Raw genomic sequence first — 19,236 nt, 5'->3', positions numbered from 1 at the left:
GTCCCCGTGTCAACCTGTGCTCAAGCTGGGCAGATGGCAGCTAAATAGCGCCATCTGGTGGGCAGAAACTTCAGTTCGTCAAAACTATTCACATCCACTTCCTCTTGTCGCCGTTTATTCAAACACAAAGCACTGAGATTTACCACATTTATTATAAAACACCAACAATGTTTTACAAAGCTAAGTCATGTATTTACACAATTACATTTTGATTTTTAATGCCGTCCTCAAAAAAAATTATGTGCAAAATGTATCATCAATTTCATGATTTTTACCCTGCCGGGCTAGCAGAGAGACAGAGACACACACACACACACACACACACACACACAGACACACACACACACACACACACATACATACATACATACATACACACACACACACACACACACACACACACACACGATTTTAAGTTGTGTGCTCAATAATACATCACATCCAGTTTAAGAGGCGGTTGACCTTTACTGCCTGAGATCATACCCAAGGGAGGGGAGGGGGGCGGCATCAAAAACACTTTCTTGGGTATGTAGTCTAATAATTCTGTGACAAAAACAATGTCTTGATCTTTTCCATATTTACGCCGCGTATACTAATGACGCAATAACGCATGTAATCATATTACATGCCCTACACACCATTGCTCCCTTAAAAAAGGATACAAAACCTGGAGCTATAGTGCAAATTAGATTCAGTTTAGGACATTTACGCATCACCGAACACACGCACGACACGGCAGTGAGTGGATGGAGGTCAGAGGTCACATGATTAGTGATCCAATTATCAGTAGTCCTGAATTCTTAAATGTATACCTTTATCTTACTGCCGGTCCCTCTAGTGTTACAGGCAGTATTGTTCTTTGGCAATCCACACTGTGTAGATTTACAGAAAATATATAATATATATAACAGTAGTAGAAACACTGTTCGGAGTCCAACAATAACCCCGCTGTGTGATGCAACTTTGTTTCCGTTACTGTCAAAAGAAACTTCTTCCATCAACTACAAGAGGTAACACTAGTATGCATGTGTTGCTTTGATTCATAGTCTTTTTTCGTTCATGCCAGTCAAACCCGGCGGAGGGAACCGATTGGTTGTTTCCAGGAGCAGCTCAGTGCGCCTCGAAGGCCTTCTGTCCGTCCGCGTGGCAGACTGTCAAAGCACAGCGCTGACGGTGCTAATTCTCAAGTTTCTCTGCAGGGCCGCTGCGCCACGTCAGGTGATGATGCCGGCGAATGTGTTGATGGGTAGCGGGAGTCCTTTGTTCATGTATTTGCTCAGTCCGGCGTCTTTGTCCTCTCCCAACTTGAATTTGGAACGAATGGTTTTCTGGACGCAGTATCCGGGATCGAGACACGGGGAGATCTCGATGCTGCAACACAAACAGGTTGAAGACGGAGACATCAGTGCACAGAAACTGGGTCCACAGGGAGAAAGGGGTGCATATCCAGGTGTGGAACAAACTAGACCCTGACAGAGCAATTTAATATCCACACCGTAGGGTTCCACTTAAAAAAAGAAGAATAAGAGATCTCTTTGTTCTGATAGTGCTCTTTGTCAGCAACGTTGGCAATCAATAATAATGTTTCTAGCCTACACCAGACCTTTTTATGGCGTTTACTGGGCTAGACTCTCGTACCTCTGCACATCTGTGTAGCTCCTGCGACAATCTCTGTCCAGCGTCACAGTGAACGGGCGACTCTCCAACGTGCGAATCTTAATGTTGTTGGACCGAATCTTTGAGTCCTGGGAATTTCAAAGTAAAAAGGTGGTGAGAGGACTTATCGTCGAATAGATCGCGTACATTCTGTGAGTTGTTTTAACATAAGCCGTCTACGTGAGGCTTATCCACGTATCGCCTCGACTCACCACAGCGCTGTTTTTGCTTTTTGTTGGAGATTCATTCAGTGTCATGGTCAAACAGTTCAGATCTATGGCAGAGAAAATAGGGAGCAGAAGAAGAAGACAAAGTCATGATATATATTTAGAATTTTTTTAAATTATTTTTTAAATTTAAAGCATACAGTGGGGTCTGAGTATTGAATGCTGCATGTGTAATAATAATAATAATAATAATAATAATAATAATACTGAACCTTCTGCCTCATTGGAGGGAATAGCAGAGATCTGAGCACCTGACATCCTGACCGACATTCCTTTGTCAAAGTCTCGGCCACTCAATGTCACCTGGACACACACACACACGCACACACACACACACACACACACACACACACGCACGCACGCACACACACACACACACACACACAAAGCATGCAAGTTTCAAGACTTTTGCATTCACACATCGCACACAAACAACACGATACACAACGCCATATTTCGGAGCAGTTCTTCCAGTAATTGATGAGGCATGTGGCAGTAATCTAATAAGGAAACCAGAAAGGTGAGACTGAGTGCAGGTCTCCGCCAGGTGAGTCTGCAATGGCTGCTGCTGCTTGAGCTCCATTTCACGGGTGCAAACGCAACTCCGAGCGTTTATTCTTTTAGGCGTCATGTCTATTCTTTGCTTTTTTTATGTGCATTTATGAACTTGAGGTTGATGCCCAGTAAAAAGGCCCAACGTAACTTTGTCTGCGGCGATGCAATCAGCTGTGTGTGTCGTTCAGTTTCCCCCAAACACAAGACAGTCTACAGTTTGTCCTCCCCACTCCCACTGTGTCTCGTAGCGTTGTGAGCGAGGAGTCAGTGGCGGTATAAAACAGACAATAAAAAGGTTGTTTCGAGAAAGTGTGAGTCACGGCAACCACAACATACAATGCGGTTTGTTCTTGGCCGTGGACAGACACGGAGGAGCACACTCAAAACGAACATACCTTTCTGTAATTCAAGGAGACAACCGCCCCGCACACCTCTCCCAAACTCTTCTTCTGCTTATCTGTTTGAGAGACAGGCATGTTGTTGAACATGGTTGTGTACAAATATATATGGACAGGCAGGTTTGTACAAAAAACGAAAGACGACATTGGTAAAAAATGATGTTCACGTTCACCCAGTTCACCTCTAGGTGACGCTGAGATCAGTCTGAACTCCGGCAACTCCATTTCCAGATGGGTGAGAAACACGTCTTCCACGGGAACCTTTTTCATGTTGGTGAAAGTGATCTAATAGAGGAAAAAAACAACTCAACGACATTTGAAAAATGTGAATCACATAACCTATTGTTAAGAAGCTCAGTCGATGCTTCCGGTTGGGGAGAGCACACTGTGCTTGTAGCCCTCACACACACACACACACACACACATAAATGGCACATAAACTATATCATACATACCTTAACAAAGTAGATGGTGAAGTAGACAGGCTGCTGGCCGGTCCGAACGTAGTAGGAAATGACATCGGGCACAAAGGGCTCCTTTGGCCTCGCCGGGTTCATCTGTTGCTAGAGAAGACAAAAGTCATGAAACATTAATCTTCCCGTCTGCACTCTGTTGTAACCACAAACTCATTTGGGTCACATGACGTGAACACTGACTCACGAAAAGGTGACAGACTCCGTAAAGCAAGAGAACGTATATCACATGACTTCAAAACACAATGTGCACATCAAACTTTTAAAAATGCACCCTGTGATGATTAGCTGAGTAAATTGCTGGTTGTTTTTTTTGCTAGTTTAAAAAAAACAAACATATTTTCAGATCTTACTTTGTGTGAATTATTGTTATTTATAGAACAGTGGGAAGACCAGGCAATTGAGCCTGTTTTAGTTTAGTGAAAGAGAGAAACTTCAATTCAGGAGCTGCAAGGCGGACAAAGTATGAGCATAACAGAGGAAGGTCAACACGAGAACAAAACAAGCATTTCCAGAAATCATCTCTTCATTCTTAAACTATTTATATATTATTACATCTTTCACAGTAGCTGTGTTTCGATGAAATCGCCGTAAAAGATGTTATGCAGAATCCGGTGTTTTCAACAGCTGCCACTTCATGTTTGACTGAAACATGTACGTCATTCAGACGAGTCAAGCTAGTGGAGGGGAGAAAATATGCAAGTATCCAAACTGCAGAGAATTCTTCTTTCTCACAAGTCCCCCAAACACAAACAAAGGATGTATTGAACATAGGGCTGCTGTGTAAAAGTGTATTGTACCATCTTCGCCAGTTTGGGGATCATGCTGCCTAAACTCTTGATGTTGGAGTTGTACCACGGGTCCACCATGCTCAAGTAGGAACCAAGAGTGCAGAGATTTTCCTTGGATTGATCAAGGTTTTCCTAGAAAGGAAGGAACATGAAAGAGAGAACCAAAAATACATCAAATTAACAGCAGTGAGCCTGGGGGTTTCTTACTGGAGTGTTTTCACTCCTTCTGGTTCTTCTTTGACAAATTTTTCGTAGATTTCACACAGGAAAAAAAAAAATTCTCTACATCTATATATCTATATTTATATATACACACACACACACACATATATATATATATTCACATATATATATATATATATATATATATATATATATATATATATATATATATATTCACATATATTATATATGTGTATATATACACATTATATATATATATATATGCTTATATATATATATATATATATATATTTTTTTTTTCGGAAACAAATGTATTTATTTTGCACATCTATCCATCCCAAAATCTCGTCACATCATTGCTAGGCATCGTTTCACGTCCCTACAGCATTACTGTGTGATCAGCCGTTGTGACGTTACGAAGGAGGCCATTTGTTTTGTTATCTCTAGAGGTGCCCTGACTCTCACGCAACAACAAACCGATGGTGCGTGGACAAGGGGAAGTGGCCTCACCTTGATCGAGGAGATGGGAGCTGTTGCCTGGCAAACAGGGATGTAGTAAAACTGGAGGTTTACTTTCATTGTGAGAAAACGCCTCCGTGCTTCCCTTTTCCTGCAAAGAGCACATGACATGTATTCGTGTCACGTTATCAAGCGAACACATCGCTGCGTAGGGTGATGAGTAACGACAATATAGGGGGACTAATAATGGAAAACCACATTTTCACTTTCTGCAACTAAAAGCTGAAAACTCGCCCGCCTCGCAATCACTTTCTGAAAGGTAACGTTGTGGGGAAAAAATAAATGATAACGTGCAGATCTCAGAAAATGATACAAAACAACTACAGTACGGTGTAATAAAGTTATATAAAATAAATAAATCTCAGCTCAGTCAGACACAATAATCCAGCTGTTTTTGAAAGAAGCTTCGTGGTCCATCACCTGAAGCAGAAGTAGGCCTTGGCCAGGCGACCCAGCACCCTGTCGTCTCCCATGGCGACTATCCTGGCAGTAAAGTGTCTCTGCTGCTTGAAAAAGGGGTTCTGCATCGCGCTGCTTCCTGCCCGCCTCTGTAGAGTCGCCCCTCCCCTCCCTCCCCTCCCTCCTCCTCCTCCTGCTCCTCCTGCTCCTGCTCCTCCTCCTCCTCCTCCTCCTCCGCCGAGGCTCGTGTCTTGCTCCAGGGTGTCCTGCATCAGCACCATGCTGTCCTTCACCGACGGTTTCATCTTCATGCCCCCGCGCCGGGACAACCTGCCCGACTCTTGCTCGCTGGGGAAACGGAGAAGGTTGTTTCTGCTATAGTCAAAGACCTAATCATTTTAGAATGACGTGAGGCTCGGCAACGCCTCGACGGATCCCATGACGTTCTGGAGCTCAGTTAAAGACGCTTAAATCTTTGCGCAAGAAATCAAGTGACCTACAGTAAATGACTACAGAGATTGCAAATGAGGTAAAATACACAAAACGGGCAGCGGGCATCATCGATCCTAACGTAAACTAAGCGGTACTCGATTTACCTTTTGCCCTGTTCCCATGATGCACTCATGCCGGCAGAGTCCAGAGATGACGACAGGGAGGCATCGGCGCCGTGGGGGAGGTCTCTTTCGATACCGCTGTCGTTGGACATGACGGAGTAGCGAGTCATGTCGGACGGCGTCATGTCGGACGGCGTCATGTCGGACGGCGTCATGTCGGACGGCGTCAGGTCGGACGGCGTCAGGTCGGACGGCGTCATGTCGGATGGCGACTCACCCAGCTCCAAGTCGTCCTGCTCCTGGCTGAGGGAGAACTGGTCCAACAGGGAGCTGGATCGAAACCACCTGGCCAGCACTCGCCCTGTCGACACATCAGCGCTCGTCAGTGGCGCGTAATCCAGAGGTCGCCACAAACCACAGCACAGATTACGTCTCTCTCTCTCTCTCTCTCTCTCTCTGTGTGTGCGTGTGCGTGCGTGTGCGTGTGCGTGTGCGTGTGCGTGTGTGTGTGTGTGTGTGTGTGTGTCAGTTCAGCAGTCATAATGCTTCTGGACTGGAACACAAGCACATGCCCTGCTTCACATGCAGACTTTACTTTTCTGTGTAACCCTTTTTGTTCTGGAGCTGCAGGACACACACACATACACACACACACACACACACACACACGCCTGCTCTTCCTCAGGGAAAGAACTCATCCGTGCACATGGAAGGAGGCTCTGGGTGTTTCAGATGTCTGCGCTGCTCCCATCTGATGATTCTATTCACACAGTGTGCCCACATTTGGCCAGCGCCTGCCTTGTGATGTTTGTTTTTTTTTTACATTTTTTTAAAAGGTTTTAAAACCACATGTAGATATCAGAGCTCCCACTGATTATGGCGGTTTACACCTTCACCGTGCGACATAAAGACCATACTGTAAACGTGCACATGTCCCGGTCACACTCAGTTTCACAGTCATTGATTGAATTCAAATCCGTTCGGGTTTAATCAGTTTGGCACATCAAGCGAGTCCAGCTCTGATAAGCCATTTTTTTAAAGACGGTGGGCCTCCTCTCAAAACTTGATGTTTGTACTTTAAAAAGGCCTCACACTTCTACTATAGTCATTTGCGACATATTTCAGAATGATTTTCAAAAGCTCTGTGAGGCCAAACTGGAATGAATCCTCCATCTCGTGAGGCTGCTGTTGGTGAATACACTTTCATTATCAAAAGGGATTTCTACCTGTATGATTTCCCATTTATTTCTGGTTCCCTAATCCAGTTGAGTTTTGAGGAGATGAATCCAGTTTCAGCCTAATTCGGTTGAGCCGACTAACTTCCTAGACCCCCTCACAGGTTCCAGTTACACTCACAGATATCCAGCTCCTCTGTCCACATGTGGAAGCTCATCTCTGGGTTCGGAAGAGGGGAGTCGCACAGTCGTCCACTGGACAATGGCTCTGCAACACACACACACACACGAATGGAGGAAGAGCAATAGGAAGAGACCAAGACTGTCACAATGACACTCAAAACAAAAACACCCCCCCCAACCCCCACAACATCCTGTCTGTGAACACTGCTGTCCACCACCTCCCAGCTGGGGTGAGGGGGGAGCAGGTTCATCGGATGGGTCGCTGACATGATACGAGTGGATGTCACGGAAATAGATATCCGGAATATAAAAAATATAATACAGTCGACCGACTCGACTGATTTGGCCGTGCAGGAAGCCGCTAAATGGAGAGGCATGGTCACATGTTTGATCTCAGTGACAGCCAGTGTGTCGAGGACATAGAAAACATGTCCATCACAATGTGCAATGTGTGCTTGAACAGGACACTGAAGCAGTTTGACTTAAATACGAATATCGAAATAAGCAAAAAAAGGCCGAAAGCTCTTATAATAAATGTAAAAATAGAAATAGTGCTGGAAGGCATCTGAAAAGAAGAGGAGGGAGATTTTATGCCATAATCATCCTCAGTAAATCTGACTTGATAGCAGATCAAATGAATACAAAGTCTGAGACACCTCACTGTGTGGTATACAGAGACGGCAGAATTTGGGCTCTCATGCTGGAAACTTTATCTACAAAAATGTCTCACATCGCTGAACGTAAGAGATTTCATTGGAATCGTGGATTTTGATCTTTACCTTTCTTTTTTTACAGAGCTCCTTGAAAAGCTTTTTTTCTATTTCTTTCTTTTTATTGCATTAAAGTTAAACCATAATTTGGACGTTTTGCATTTCTTTTGGTGGATCACGCTGCTGAGAAGCCCGAAAGGTCACTAAAGGGACAGCAACAAGGCCGGAAACATGCATGTTGATCGTCCGCAGATTGACTCAAAGCCAGAAGTAATAATTAGGCCAAGCTGATGCCGGTGTTGGTAACAGCCAGTCGGTCATTCTGGTTGTGGATGTGAAGGTACAGGTCTCCTCATAGCAAAACCTGCTCATAGAAGTGATGGACAGAACGTGGCCTTTTGACGTTGGCAGGACGATATGATTGAGTTGAGTTTATACACAAACACCAGCTCAATCAGGGCAGTGAGTTCTGTTGTAAAAGTAAACACAATGACGCCCCGAGGCCTACTTCCATGGTGATTGATGGAGCAGGATGGATATTCTTCGTTCCAGATCGGCTGGCTGGCTGCTGTGGTTCAGCGAAATGGTGACGTGGCGCGTGTCGTGCTCCCCGATGACACCTGTGACTGTACGGTATGCCAGGGGTCAGCAAAGTAGAGGTAATGTAATGTAGAGGTAATTCCCTCTCCAATTAATTTGGACACGTTTCACTCTTTAAAAACAACTGCCAGTCTTTACAACCTTCTTAAAATACATGAGCAAGTGAGAGCTCCCGGGGGACAACTACATTTTTCCAGCAACGCTGATTTGTGAGACGTGACGCCGTTTGTGATCTGTGCCGAAGCGGCAGACTGCAAACCAATGAGGATAGGACTGATGTGCAATATAAACACAAATAATGAGTATTTCTGTATCAGGTAAGTTGCTAGAACGTCATCCAACACGGCCACAGCCTCGTCTCTTGCTGCTTCCCTTCTTTCCCATTTGACTCGCGGTCCGTGTGGTTTTTCTTCCTTCATTGATGCTTGCCTACACCAATAAGTTGCGGTACGCCTCAGACGGCGAAGCTGTGTGTGTCCCGCTTCGGGGAGCTCCTACCTGAGTCTGCGTCCGGGACGATCTTGCTGTACAGCCGCTGAAGACGGCTCCTCAGCGCTCCCCCCTCCCCTCTGCTGCCCTCCTCCGCGCTCTGCTCCAGAGCCGCCAACACTTCATGAAAGTGCGACTCGACATCTTGACCCATGTCCTGTCCCGAAACACACAAACACATGCGCGGGTGAACTCACATGCACACACAGGAAGAAAACACACACACACACACACACACACACACACACACAGAGTCTGTATTAATAGCAAAGAGATGAGGGGTCAGTGGTGCGCTTGTTTGTGTGCGTTTCTGCCCTTGTGTGCGTCCTGCCGAGGTGTTACTTTAGGATCGGTGCCAGGAGACACTTCCACCAACAGACCTTCATTCAGGATGTTTTACACAGCACGTATTTGAGGCAGGGACTCTCAAACTATTTTTAATCCAGGAGAAGAAGAAAAAAAAAACTGAAAAAGTTACTGCCATCACCAAAAATGTCGCCCGACTGCATTCTGCTGACGCTCCTCTCAACTTTAGTCACTCTGGTCGGAACTTGTACAGAAGTGAGCACAAAGGGTCATTCACTCCCTCCTGAACGGCAGTCGTCAGCAAATGCAATTGTGCATTCACGTGGAGAAAAAGAAACTGCTAAAAACATAAAGAGATGTTGTGAAATAGACTGGACAACCAGATTTAATGACAATCTTTCACAGATCAACTGGAGACTAAAGAGGAGAGAAGCAGCATGTCATGCATAACATTACTTTCTTACTGTAGAGCTGCATTGTTATTATAATTAACAATATAAGTAAATAATGTCTGCCAGGTTGAGGAAACTGTATATCTGCTTCTCTTACTGACCGAGTAGGAGGTTCTCCGCCTCTCTCTTTTCCTCTATGTGTATGTGTGTGAGGGTGCATATGTGTGCAATATGTGTGAAAGAGATTGATATGGTTCGCCAATGCTACCCACTGAAGCTCCAAAGCCCCGGGACAGCCCTGACTTATACACATAATAAGTGTCAGGAGTGGTTGATGCTCGTTGCTTGCATGGTCGACTTGCTTCTTCAGATGTATTCAGAAAGGGATTTTGGTTTATAATAGGATGAAATGAAGTTTCCTAGAGGGGGACTGCCATGTCAGAAGATTTAGTGAAGAAGTCAGTCATGTCCAGGTTACTAGCAAAAAAACATATTTTTCATTCAGCACATTTATTAGAGCAACACTTACAAAAGCGTTCCTAGTCAAGTCACACTGGAAGAGGATGATTAAGTGAATTCTGAGTCAGGCTGCAACTAGATAAGAGAAAAGGAAAAGCATGCGGAAAGCGTTCCCGTTTACTCTGCACACCGAGTATCGGTACGAGGACGGGGTTATTAGAGAGCCAAACTCAAAATAAGGAAATAGACAGAGAAATGTGGCAGCGACACCCTGAGCTGGAAGGAGAAGGCAGTGACACACCCGAACAGCTCGGTGCGGTTCCCACTGACCTTCAGCGCTCGAGCCAGTTTGGGCCCGTGGCACTGCTCCGCTCCTAAAGCAGCCTGTATGGAGTGTTGGACCACACGGCACATGTGATCGAGGGGACTCGGAGATCCATCTGCAGCTGAGGCGGACGTCTCAATATCACCCGACAGGACTTTTCCCAAAGAGCCAGAGAAGACTTCAGGGTCGGCCAGGACGAAGACCCTGCAGGGGGTTTACACAACGGCGGTTTGACTACATGCGGCAGTACGAGGAAATAGAACAAGCCTTGGCAACTCTCTAATGCCCCGAGGCTTCTTCTGATAAATTGTTTTCTGTATTCATGACTCACCTCTCCTGAAAGGGATAGTGCTCATTTTTTAGTCTCTGCTCGGCTGTGACCATCCTCTGGTACATCAGACCTGTGGATCAAAATGGAAATTTAACAGCAGTGTGTGGTTGCAAATCCTCCTGTGGATAAACGGACACGTGCTTGATAAATGATCAGTTCATTAAACATCACAGTACAGTAAGATCTGGCATCTGCTCATCTGCCCTTACTGGCTGCTAAAGTCTGCGGTGTACGCTGGTCTCAGTCAATTAATTCCCGTCTTTATTAAAAAGCATGTGTGATAATTCATATTTTGATTGACCCATCTGAGGCATTGGTTTGTTTGAAGTGACAGCGTGCAATTATGGTCAAATGCGTCATCTTTGAACTAGAATATGATTTCCTTTGTCCATCACCAGCAATAAAGGCAGATGTAATAGAGCAGCATATAAATGTGTCAAAAATAATTACCAGTTACTTATATATAGTTGTCGACCGTGTTTGATGACAAGATTAGCTCCTCTGGCAGGAAGAAAGAAACAAACCAATCGCCTCCCGTTTTAAAATTGGACTGAAACGTCGAGCAGAGCGTTGGATATTACCTGGAACGGAGCGTTCAGTTTTGATCCGCCTCGTGTAGCTGAGGCCCACGGTGCAGTAGGGATGGGGGTAGATCAGGAGTCTCTTACAGAAGTCGTAAACCCGCTTGTACAGTTCATCTGGAATGTATGCTGTCTGGAATATCAACACAAAACACACGATCATTACAACTAATGCCGGAAAGAAAGAAAAAGAATGTTGGGATTTTTACAGGAAGCGGATAATACATTGCTGTTATTCAAGTATGAGGAAGCTCACGACTAAAACAAACAACATTCCTCTTCCAGTGCTGAAACTTTTCCGTCAATCTGTACCGTACCTGAATGATGGCATACATCAGTGTGTGGAGCAGAGGGATGATGCTTTTGCGAGAGTCCCATCTCTCAGCCTGCAGAGGAGACACGCACTCAGTCAGCCGATTAGTTCTTCGGCAGAGAAATAACGTAAAAGACGTGGCGCTTGCGTTTGTTCAAATTTCATATATAAAACGATTAGTTGATTAACTCAAATTATTGTTGGCGAATAATAAATAGGGTTCATGGTCAGTCAATTCAATTCCAAATCGGTAAATATCAAATCAACCAGATAAAGCGAGCCAGACACAGATTTTGCACTCAAAGTGTTAACAGAGCCACTGCTGACATCTTGTACCTTTTCCAGCTCTTTTATCAGCACCCACACCAGAGATAAGCCGCTCGCAGGATTGTTTTGAACCTTCTTATGAAGTGTCCACCTCAGCATGCCTACACACACACACACACACACACACACACACACACACACACACACACACACACACACACACACACACACACACACACACACACACACACACACACACACACACACACACACACACACCATTAACAGGTGCAACATTTCCACGGGGCTCTCACAGACTCGCTAAATGTGTGTCTCCTTGACGGCGCTACTCTGAAATATGTCTGATGACTGAACAGCATGTTGCACAGTGGGATTAACACTAGCAGGCTGGCTTCAGGAAAAATATCTGTAGGTTTATGGGGAGGAGCTGCTTTGGATGCAGAAAAACACACACAGAAAGGCTGTGTGAAAAGTCTGTAGCAGAGAATCCAGTAAGTGTGGTGACGTCGACACACCACACATACAGATGTATTGAGCAAGCAGTGAATGTGAACGCATTGAACTGCCTTTACCATCAAGATCCAGTTAAGACCCTGTGGCATACTCAGATGATGTTGTTTGTAAGATCTCTTATATTACATGCGAGCAGAGACGGATACCAAAAAACTAAACGTCTTGACACTCGTACATTATTTCAGAGTGTTGAAGTAGATCTACTCTACCTTTGTTGAGACAGTCTTGGGGCTGCTGGTTGTCCGCTTCCCTGGGCAGCACAGCCATGACGCTGCGGTAGAGTTCTGGCTCTGGAACAATGGCCGAGCAGCCGGCTGACAAAAAAGATGAGCGGTTGAGTGTTTCAGTCTGCAAATGTACCGATGCATGTGTGCAGGAGGGAGATCCAGTGTGTGTGTGTGTGTGTGTGTGTGTGTGTGTGTTGTACGTACCTGTCGGCTCCATGCTGCACGTGCTGCTTGCGTTATCCCGGGGGGCCTTGTTGGTCATGTCTCACATGCATTGTGGGTCTATCATCTGTCAGCAGAGAGAAGAAGACACAGACAGAACGTGTCGGCCATTTTAGTCCGAGGTTCAAACGCCAAGCGGTCGGAGAGCCGGCCTCCTTTGTGGTGGCTGACCGTGGATGTGGGTTCAGCGATGACTGTTTCTCTCACATGGAATGAAGCGATTTAAAACTCTCAATAATGTGACAATAACATCATCTCGATGTGCGAGAACGTCATTGCCTCCGGTCAACATTTCATCCAGTGGAATCCAAAAGTTCAGTGTTTTTAACGGTGACACCAAGTCGGAGCCTATCGGTTGCCTCCACGCGGCTCTCAACGTGGCGTTGGCGGCTAACGGGGCTACCAGTTGTTTTTTTTGCCATCAGCTCCAACTGTTGATGAGCGCAGTGCAGCGATGCTAGTGGGGCACGCTCAAATGACACCGACCAAGAGGCCCGGCTGTGGCCTCTTGGTCGGTGTCAAACGGCACAAAGAGAAGCTTGTGTCACAACGCACACAGAGGGAGGGCGATATCATTCCATGTGCAGGCAGACATTACTCCACTATTGTAAAGAGAACCTTTACACACACACACACACACACACACCTACCGACGCACAAGGTGCAGTTGTCCCACGCTCACCCTTCCCACCGCTGTAAAAAAGTGTTCCTATAAATAACTTCAAAGCTCAACCCACTTACTTTATCTCGGGTCCCACACAGGTTTGTGAGTCACCTCTCAAACCTTTCGCAACACTAAATTCATAGTGAAATCTGCATTTATCTAAACAAAAAATAGAGAAAGAAATCACCATAATGACTCTTTTCCAATCCTTCATGATGAAATTAATACAACCAACACAAATAAGCCGCCCCAAAAACACAACACACAGCGCTTGTTGCCACAGTAACGGACCTTTCTGCAGCGTGTGAATGCAGAGGGGCGGATGATGACTTTCATGCTTTTGGGCAAATTCTTAAAACACACATTGTTTTTTTTTAAACTGCTCTGCTCCCAACATACTGACACCATCTTGATACGAGAGCTCATGGCGCTGATCACAATCTTTGTGTTAAACATAAGAAAGCCTCAGTCACAGAAACTAAACATCAGAAACCATGCTCTCTCTCGCCTAACGGAACTTGTTTGTTTCTCAGCACACCAAACAGATTGAATCAAAATGTCATCAACGTGCATCTGGAACGTCACACGAGGCAGAAAAACTGCTCCCATTATGAAAGTTTAGCCGTCAAATCCCAACAGATGTAGGAGAGGAGAGATAATAATATCATGGAGACTTACTCGGTCCTGCAGAGCTTTCCCATCCACACGCAACGCTCTCTGTACTGAAACTAACAAGTGTGACACAGACACACACGCACACACACACAGAGAGAGAGAGAGAGAGAGAGAGAGACACACACACAGGCAAGTGAGGAAAAAGTGTGTGTGGGGGGTGGGGGGGGGGGGGGGTGTTTGTTTGTGCAGGTGTCATAGAGTCATAACCTGTTTCAGTCCAGTTTCATTGCTCTCTTTCATGTTGGCGCACGCACACACGCACGCACGCACGCACGCACGCACGAACGCACGCACACACAGCGCTGAGTGGTCATTCCACAAGCTGCGTGTGTACAATGAAAGAATTGTGTGTGATGGATTAACCTCGACCCAACCCCAAAACAAAAAGCTGCGCTTTCAGAAAACGAGCAGCTAACAGCGCTGACGAACGCTGCCTGTCTGACCACACGTTTCCGGTTGCCTCTGGTGTGATCACTCTCGTCTCTTTCTGTCTGTCACCCCCCCCTCCGACTGCAAACGCAAGCACGAGAAACATACACACTGCGTTGCTATAACATGCACGTGGAAAGGGCATCCAAGTGCACCCATGTGGACTCTGGCCCACGCATTGCAAACTTACAGTTTCTACTTTTCTGATGGGAACTATTAATGCAGCGTAGGAGCTGACACTCACACACACACACACTCACACACACCCTCATACACACACACAAAGCATTTCCTCTCTGTCAGAATGAGTGGGCAGACACCACTCTATATTTAGATGGGCCAACAGGGAGAGAGAGACAGAGAGAGAGAGAGAGAGAGAGAGAGTGAACCAGAGTGACCGAGAGGCAGAGTTTAGAAAAGCTTAAAAATAGATCCATCACATCATTCACAACCTTTAAAAATAACTAGCTTGGAAAAACCACAGTCTGCAGAAAGATTTCTGAAGGAAAGCAAGCTTTTCAAAAACACAAAATAACCGTCATGCTATTTCTGTGCATCTCTTTGACACAAAGAATGTTCTAAAACACCAGGGAGTCGAGAGGGAATATGAGTTTGAACAAACGAAAACCAGAGTTGCACACACCGGGTATGTGGACACCGAGGTGAGAGCAATGCAATTCACAAGGCACGGATAATATATCTAAAAGTTAGACGTCTCCAATCAGGGTCAAATCAGCAGCAACACATCGTCTTCCATCATTTGAACAAGCCACGAGTGTTCAGGTACGGACTGACTAGAACATCCATTACTTGAACAGCACACATTGTTTCTTTGGCCACTAAACCGTCAAATGGCCAGAAAAAAGTGCTCCTAGATATAGACCACGAGCTGAAATCGCTGGCCGATGCCAAGGCCGCATGCCAGTGCAGCAAACGTCCCCTAAGACTGTTGACTATTTACGGTTGATGTGAATTGGTTCCCCGATCAGAGTTCCCTCTATGATACATATCTGTCGACACCTTCCCGGTGCATCGCGGCGGTCAGCCGGAGTCTCTCAAACAATGCGGCCCCCGGAAAAAAAAACGAAAACAAAAGCGCTCATTTCCGTTCAGGCGCAGAAATGAATAAAACAGGAAGGACCTGACAGCGGCGCGTGGAAGTGCGTTTGTACGCAGATCAAGAGAGAAGTGGTGCTGCAGTGGGGGAGGGGTTGTGTGTGTGTATGTGTGTGTGTGTGTGTGTGATTGGAAATCCCCAACCTAGCATGGTGTGTCTCATCCTCTCTTACATATAGACCTGGAGAAAGTGGAAGACCGAGGAAAGCACCTGCAGAGTTTCTTCCCCATATAGCGAGGAAGCAATACCTGAAGAAAAAATAAATAAATACAGAAGTACTTGAAGTTTCTCATAAGGAAATACATGTTGCAAACTATGTGGGCCACCATGAAATTCCTCTTCTTTTGTTTTGCTTTCTCAAGGAGATACAACAAATATGACAATATGAATGTGGATAGACAAAATTTCAAGAAAAGCTATGAGTTTACATTTGAGCCATTAATAAGTAACAAAAACAAACACCTAAAACGGTCTCCTGTCGTCTTTTTTTCATTACAACCACGCAGACACACAAAGGCTTGTGTTCACCAGAGATGTTGCTTGGAAAATAAGTCCTCCGGCATGAAAAAGCATTTGAAAAAAATGTCTGACCGAGCACAGAAACCTGAGTTGACTGAGACCAAAAGGGGACAGAAACACACACACACACACACACACACACGCACACACACATTCAAAAGTTGCAAGTACATGCCTGAAACGTTTAATTCAGTGTGAGCATCGGGGGGGATATCAATCAAAGTGATTTCCTGCATCAACATGCTAGACAATATGAGGAAGCCCTCTTCGACCGGTGAATGTGTGTGTGCGCGTGCCTGTGCACGTGTGTGTTTCTGTAAACCTGGCTGGCCTGACTGACCAGAGATTATGTTCTCCTGAGGGGCTGCATATAATAACATGATAATAAAACATATATAATAATGCTCTAAAACGAGCCACAAACAGATGAATGTGTCATTTAAAAGAAATGTCATAAATAAACTAAAAAGGAAATGTTCTGATTGGAGGAGTTGGTGTAAATATGACTTCCAGCAATCAGAGGTGTGGATGGACAAGGTGACGGTGTATGCTGCTGTGTGGAGTGTGCTAAATCCATCATCAGGCAAGAGGAAGATGTGGAGATACAAAAGGGGTTTCCCGAGGTGTGTGTGTGTGTGTGTGTGTGTGCGATCCCTTCTGTGGGGTCTGTGATGGCGATAACTGGGTTTATCGGTCCATTAGGGGTGTCAGGGGTCAGAGGATGTGGCATGTAGGCAACATGTGTGAGTTAAGGAGTTGTTAACAATAAACTCCGGTGGAACACAAATGCACTGTGCAAACAGAGCATGTTGTTTGTTCCCCGTGTGAAACGAGAAGATGATGCATTTGTCTTAAAACTTGCGTACTTCAGTAACAACAAAATTCCGTAGTTATCTTTTTCCTGAACATAACTAGTTTCGTTGCCTTAAAGTTACTAAGAATTTCACGATCTTTTCCTTCTGGTACTTAAACCTACTTAAACTTAAACCTAATTTCATGCGTTTGTTCTTATTCAAAAGACCATACGCATGTCACTAATGACACGTGTTGGTGGCTGTGGCAGGGAAAACTTTGCATAAGATATCATACGAACTGAAGTGAGGATACGTTGCAGTGAAACAGACTCACTGCTGTACATCCTACTGGGTCACACACGAGCGCGTACACACACGTGGATTCAGCGCACATTGATAATACAACGGCGTTTCTTCTTCTGCAGCCTTAAAGAAACGTTTGCAGTCAATTTGAAACACGCATGACCACTTTTCTTTAATGTCCATCAGTGTTTTTGGAATAGTGAATAGATTCATTCTTCATGCATGAAATACTTCTAAATCCGTTCTTATCGCGGATAAAATGAACAAAGCCAGCATTGTTCCCCGAGATGCAGCGGCGGCCTCGGACAGAAGGCCTGCGGATAACCAGAGAGCTGTGGGGGAACCCGGAGTGTGAATGATTCATGTTTTCGATCAATCCTCTGACTGAGTAAGAAAAGACCGTTTTGTTATAGTTTTGTTGTGACTTTGGCTTACAGCTCCTGGACAGTTTGAGAAGAGAGAAGAAATAACATGAAAAAGTCTGTGCATTGGAAAAATGTGAGGATTCCTGTGGATCGCCAGTCTCCACCACGCAGCGGACCTTATTTGTCCACAGTGGGCCCGGCGAGGCAACGCAGTAGCAGTGGTAGTGCTAAACGGTCACGGGAGGTCACTGGGTGGAAAGCGATCCAACTGCTCCAAGCACAGGATGCACCAAGTGCGTCACATAGGCATGATCAGCAGCAGAAATAGATCTGCACACACACACACACACTTGGCCTGAAGTCACGATGGGAGACTGCTTTCCAAGGAGCCCACAGGTACTGCCAAGTTTGTTTTCCTATTCCTAACTCCACGCGTCCCATGTTGGAGAGAGTCTGCGGCTGTCTGCATTTTGGGAGCTGCCGTGTGTAGTGGAGTTTAGGGCGTTTTGTAATGACGTTGTATACCGCAATGGGCGCGTGGAGCCGGCGAGGGCCAAAGCTCTCCATTGAACGAAAGTACCAAATGCAGCAGAAATAAAGCCGCCACGCCTCAACTAATTATTGTTTTGATTATTGATTGAAGGCACACACGCATTTCGTCCCCAGTGTTAAGACATGGTGGAGTCCATTGGATCCGTCTTCCGTCCAACTACGTCTTTCTGAAACCACAAAGGGGAGAAAAGGGAGACCGGGGCTTATTGAGCAGCAGGAGGAACTCCTCGACAGGCCCTCACTACCGGTTATTTGTGTCTGCAGCACAACCACCGGTCAGCTCAGTTAGTCCTCTGAAAACACAATTTGAAAACTAATTGATTGCCAAGTCTTAGGTGCATTGCGTGTGAGAGAAACCAGTTTGCAAAATCTCATTTTACTTTACCAAACTCCTTCTCTGTCCGAAGACCGAAGACTCCCTTGTGATGCACTGTGTCAGATCCACCGCTGGCCTCACGTGGGCTGACTTTACAAGGCATCCCTTTTTGATCTACTCATAGCAGATTTTGTCCTTTGCTACGGCTCAATGCTTTAATGATTATTCTTTATAAATCAAACCATCACTTTGTTGTTAACAGATTTTAATTTCGAATTCATTCGAGCAAACTGCACGTGTTTTGCGACATGTGCATAGTATTTATTAAGTACTACTTTGAAACATTCTTTCATTGTTTGAGCCGTCACTCAGGTGCACTCAGTAGAGTTCAGACCACCGCCGTCTGTGTATCTGTGTCTGCAACCAGTGGTGAGTCAGAAGGCACTCAAGGCATAATGCAGGCAATGAAAGACGTTTTGAGAGAGATGCGAGTCACCGCAACCAAGAGAGGTCTTTGAGCGTGCAGCCATGACTGGCCGCACAAAATATTGTGCTGCAGAAAGTGAGATTAGCCGTGGACAGACACAGAAGTGCACACTCGTCCGCAACACAGTTATCATAACTCGCCTGGGG

The 19,236-nt window shown here is 45.4% G+C and overlaps 1 protein-coding gene across 10 annotated transcripts in view; it reads right to left on the bottom strand.

The window, feature by feature from the left end:
• Positions 1-133: 133 nt before the first annotated feature.
• LOC117739729 (phosphoinositide 3-kinase regulatory subunit 6) overlaps positions 134-19,236 on the bottom strand; it is a 22,014-nt gene continuing 2,911 nt past the window's right edge. The window contains exons 2-23 of one of the 10 annotated variants that reach the window (XM_034546150.1): positions 15,898-16,002; positions 14,212-14,261; positions 12,852-13,692; positions 12,630-12,734; positions 11,956-12,047; positions 11,624-11,692; positions 11,307-11,439; positions 10,726-10,795; positions 10,400-10,598; positions 8,922-9,069; positions 7,112-7,198; positions 5,798-6,116; positions 5,223-5,549; positions 4,794-4,893; positions 4,110-4,232; positions 3,292-3,393; positions 3,019-3,121; positions 2,834-2,895; positions 2,096-2,186; positions 1,869-1,930; positions 1,639-1,745; positions 134-1,371 (exon numbers count right to left, since the gene is read on the bottom strand). In XM_034546150.1, coding sequence (XP_034402041.1) covers positions 1,215-1,371; positions 1,639-1,745; positions 1,869-1,930; positions 2,096-2,186; positions 2,834-2,895; positions 3,019-3,121; positions 3,292-3,393; positions 4,110-4,232; positions 4,794-4,893; positions 5,223-5,549; positions 5,798-6,116; positions 7,112-7,198; positions 8,922-9,069; positions 10,400-10,598; positions 10,726-10,795; positions 11,307-11,439; positions 11,624-11,692; positions 11,956-12,047; positions 12,630-12,734; positions 12,852-12,909 — 2,514 coding nt within the window. In that variant the 5' untranslated portion in view covers positions 12,910-13,692; positions 14,212-14,261; positions 15,898-16,002 and the 3' untranslated portion in view covers positions 134-1,214. Of the gene's footprint in view, positions 1,372-1,638; positions 1,746-1,868; positions 1,931-2,095; positions 2,187-2,833; positions 2,896-3,018; positions 3,122-3,291; positions 3,400-4,109; positions 4,233-4,793; positions 4,894-5,222; positions 5,550-5,797; positions 6,117-7,111; positions 7,199-8,921; positions 9,070-10,399; positions 10,599-10,725; positions 10,796-11,306; positions 11,440-11,623; positions 11,693-11,955; positions 12,048-12,629; positions 12,735-12,851; positions 13,693-14,211; positions 14,268-15,897; positions 16,003-19,236 lie in introns of those variants that run through there. The other 9 variants (XM_034546143.1, XM_034546140.1, XM_034546146.1 and 6 more) reach the window with 9 other exon arrangements.

Source organism: Cyclopterus lumpus, chromosome 1, assembly GCF_009769545.1.
Source record: "Cyclopterus lumpus isolate fCycLum1 chromosome 1, fCycLum1.pri, whole genome shotgun sequence".
Classification (NCBI taxonomy): domain Eukaryota; kingdom Metazoa; phylum Chordata; class Actinopteri; order Perciformes; family Cyclopteridae; genus Cyclopterus; species Cyclopterus lumpus.
Note: the sequence above shows the minus strand (reverse complement) of the source record. Positions and strands in the feature narration are given on the sequence as shown.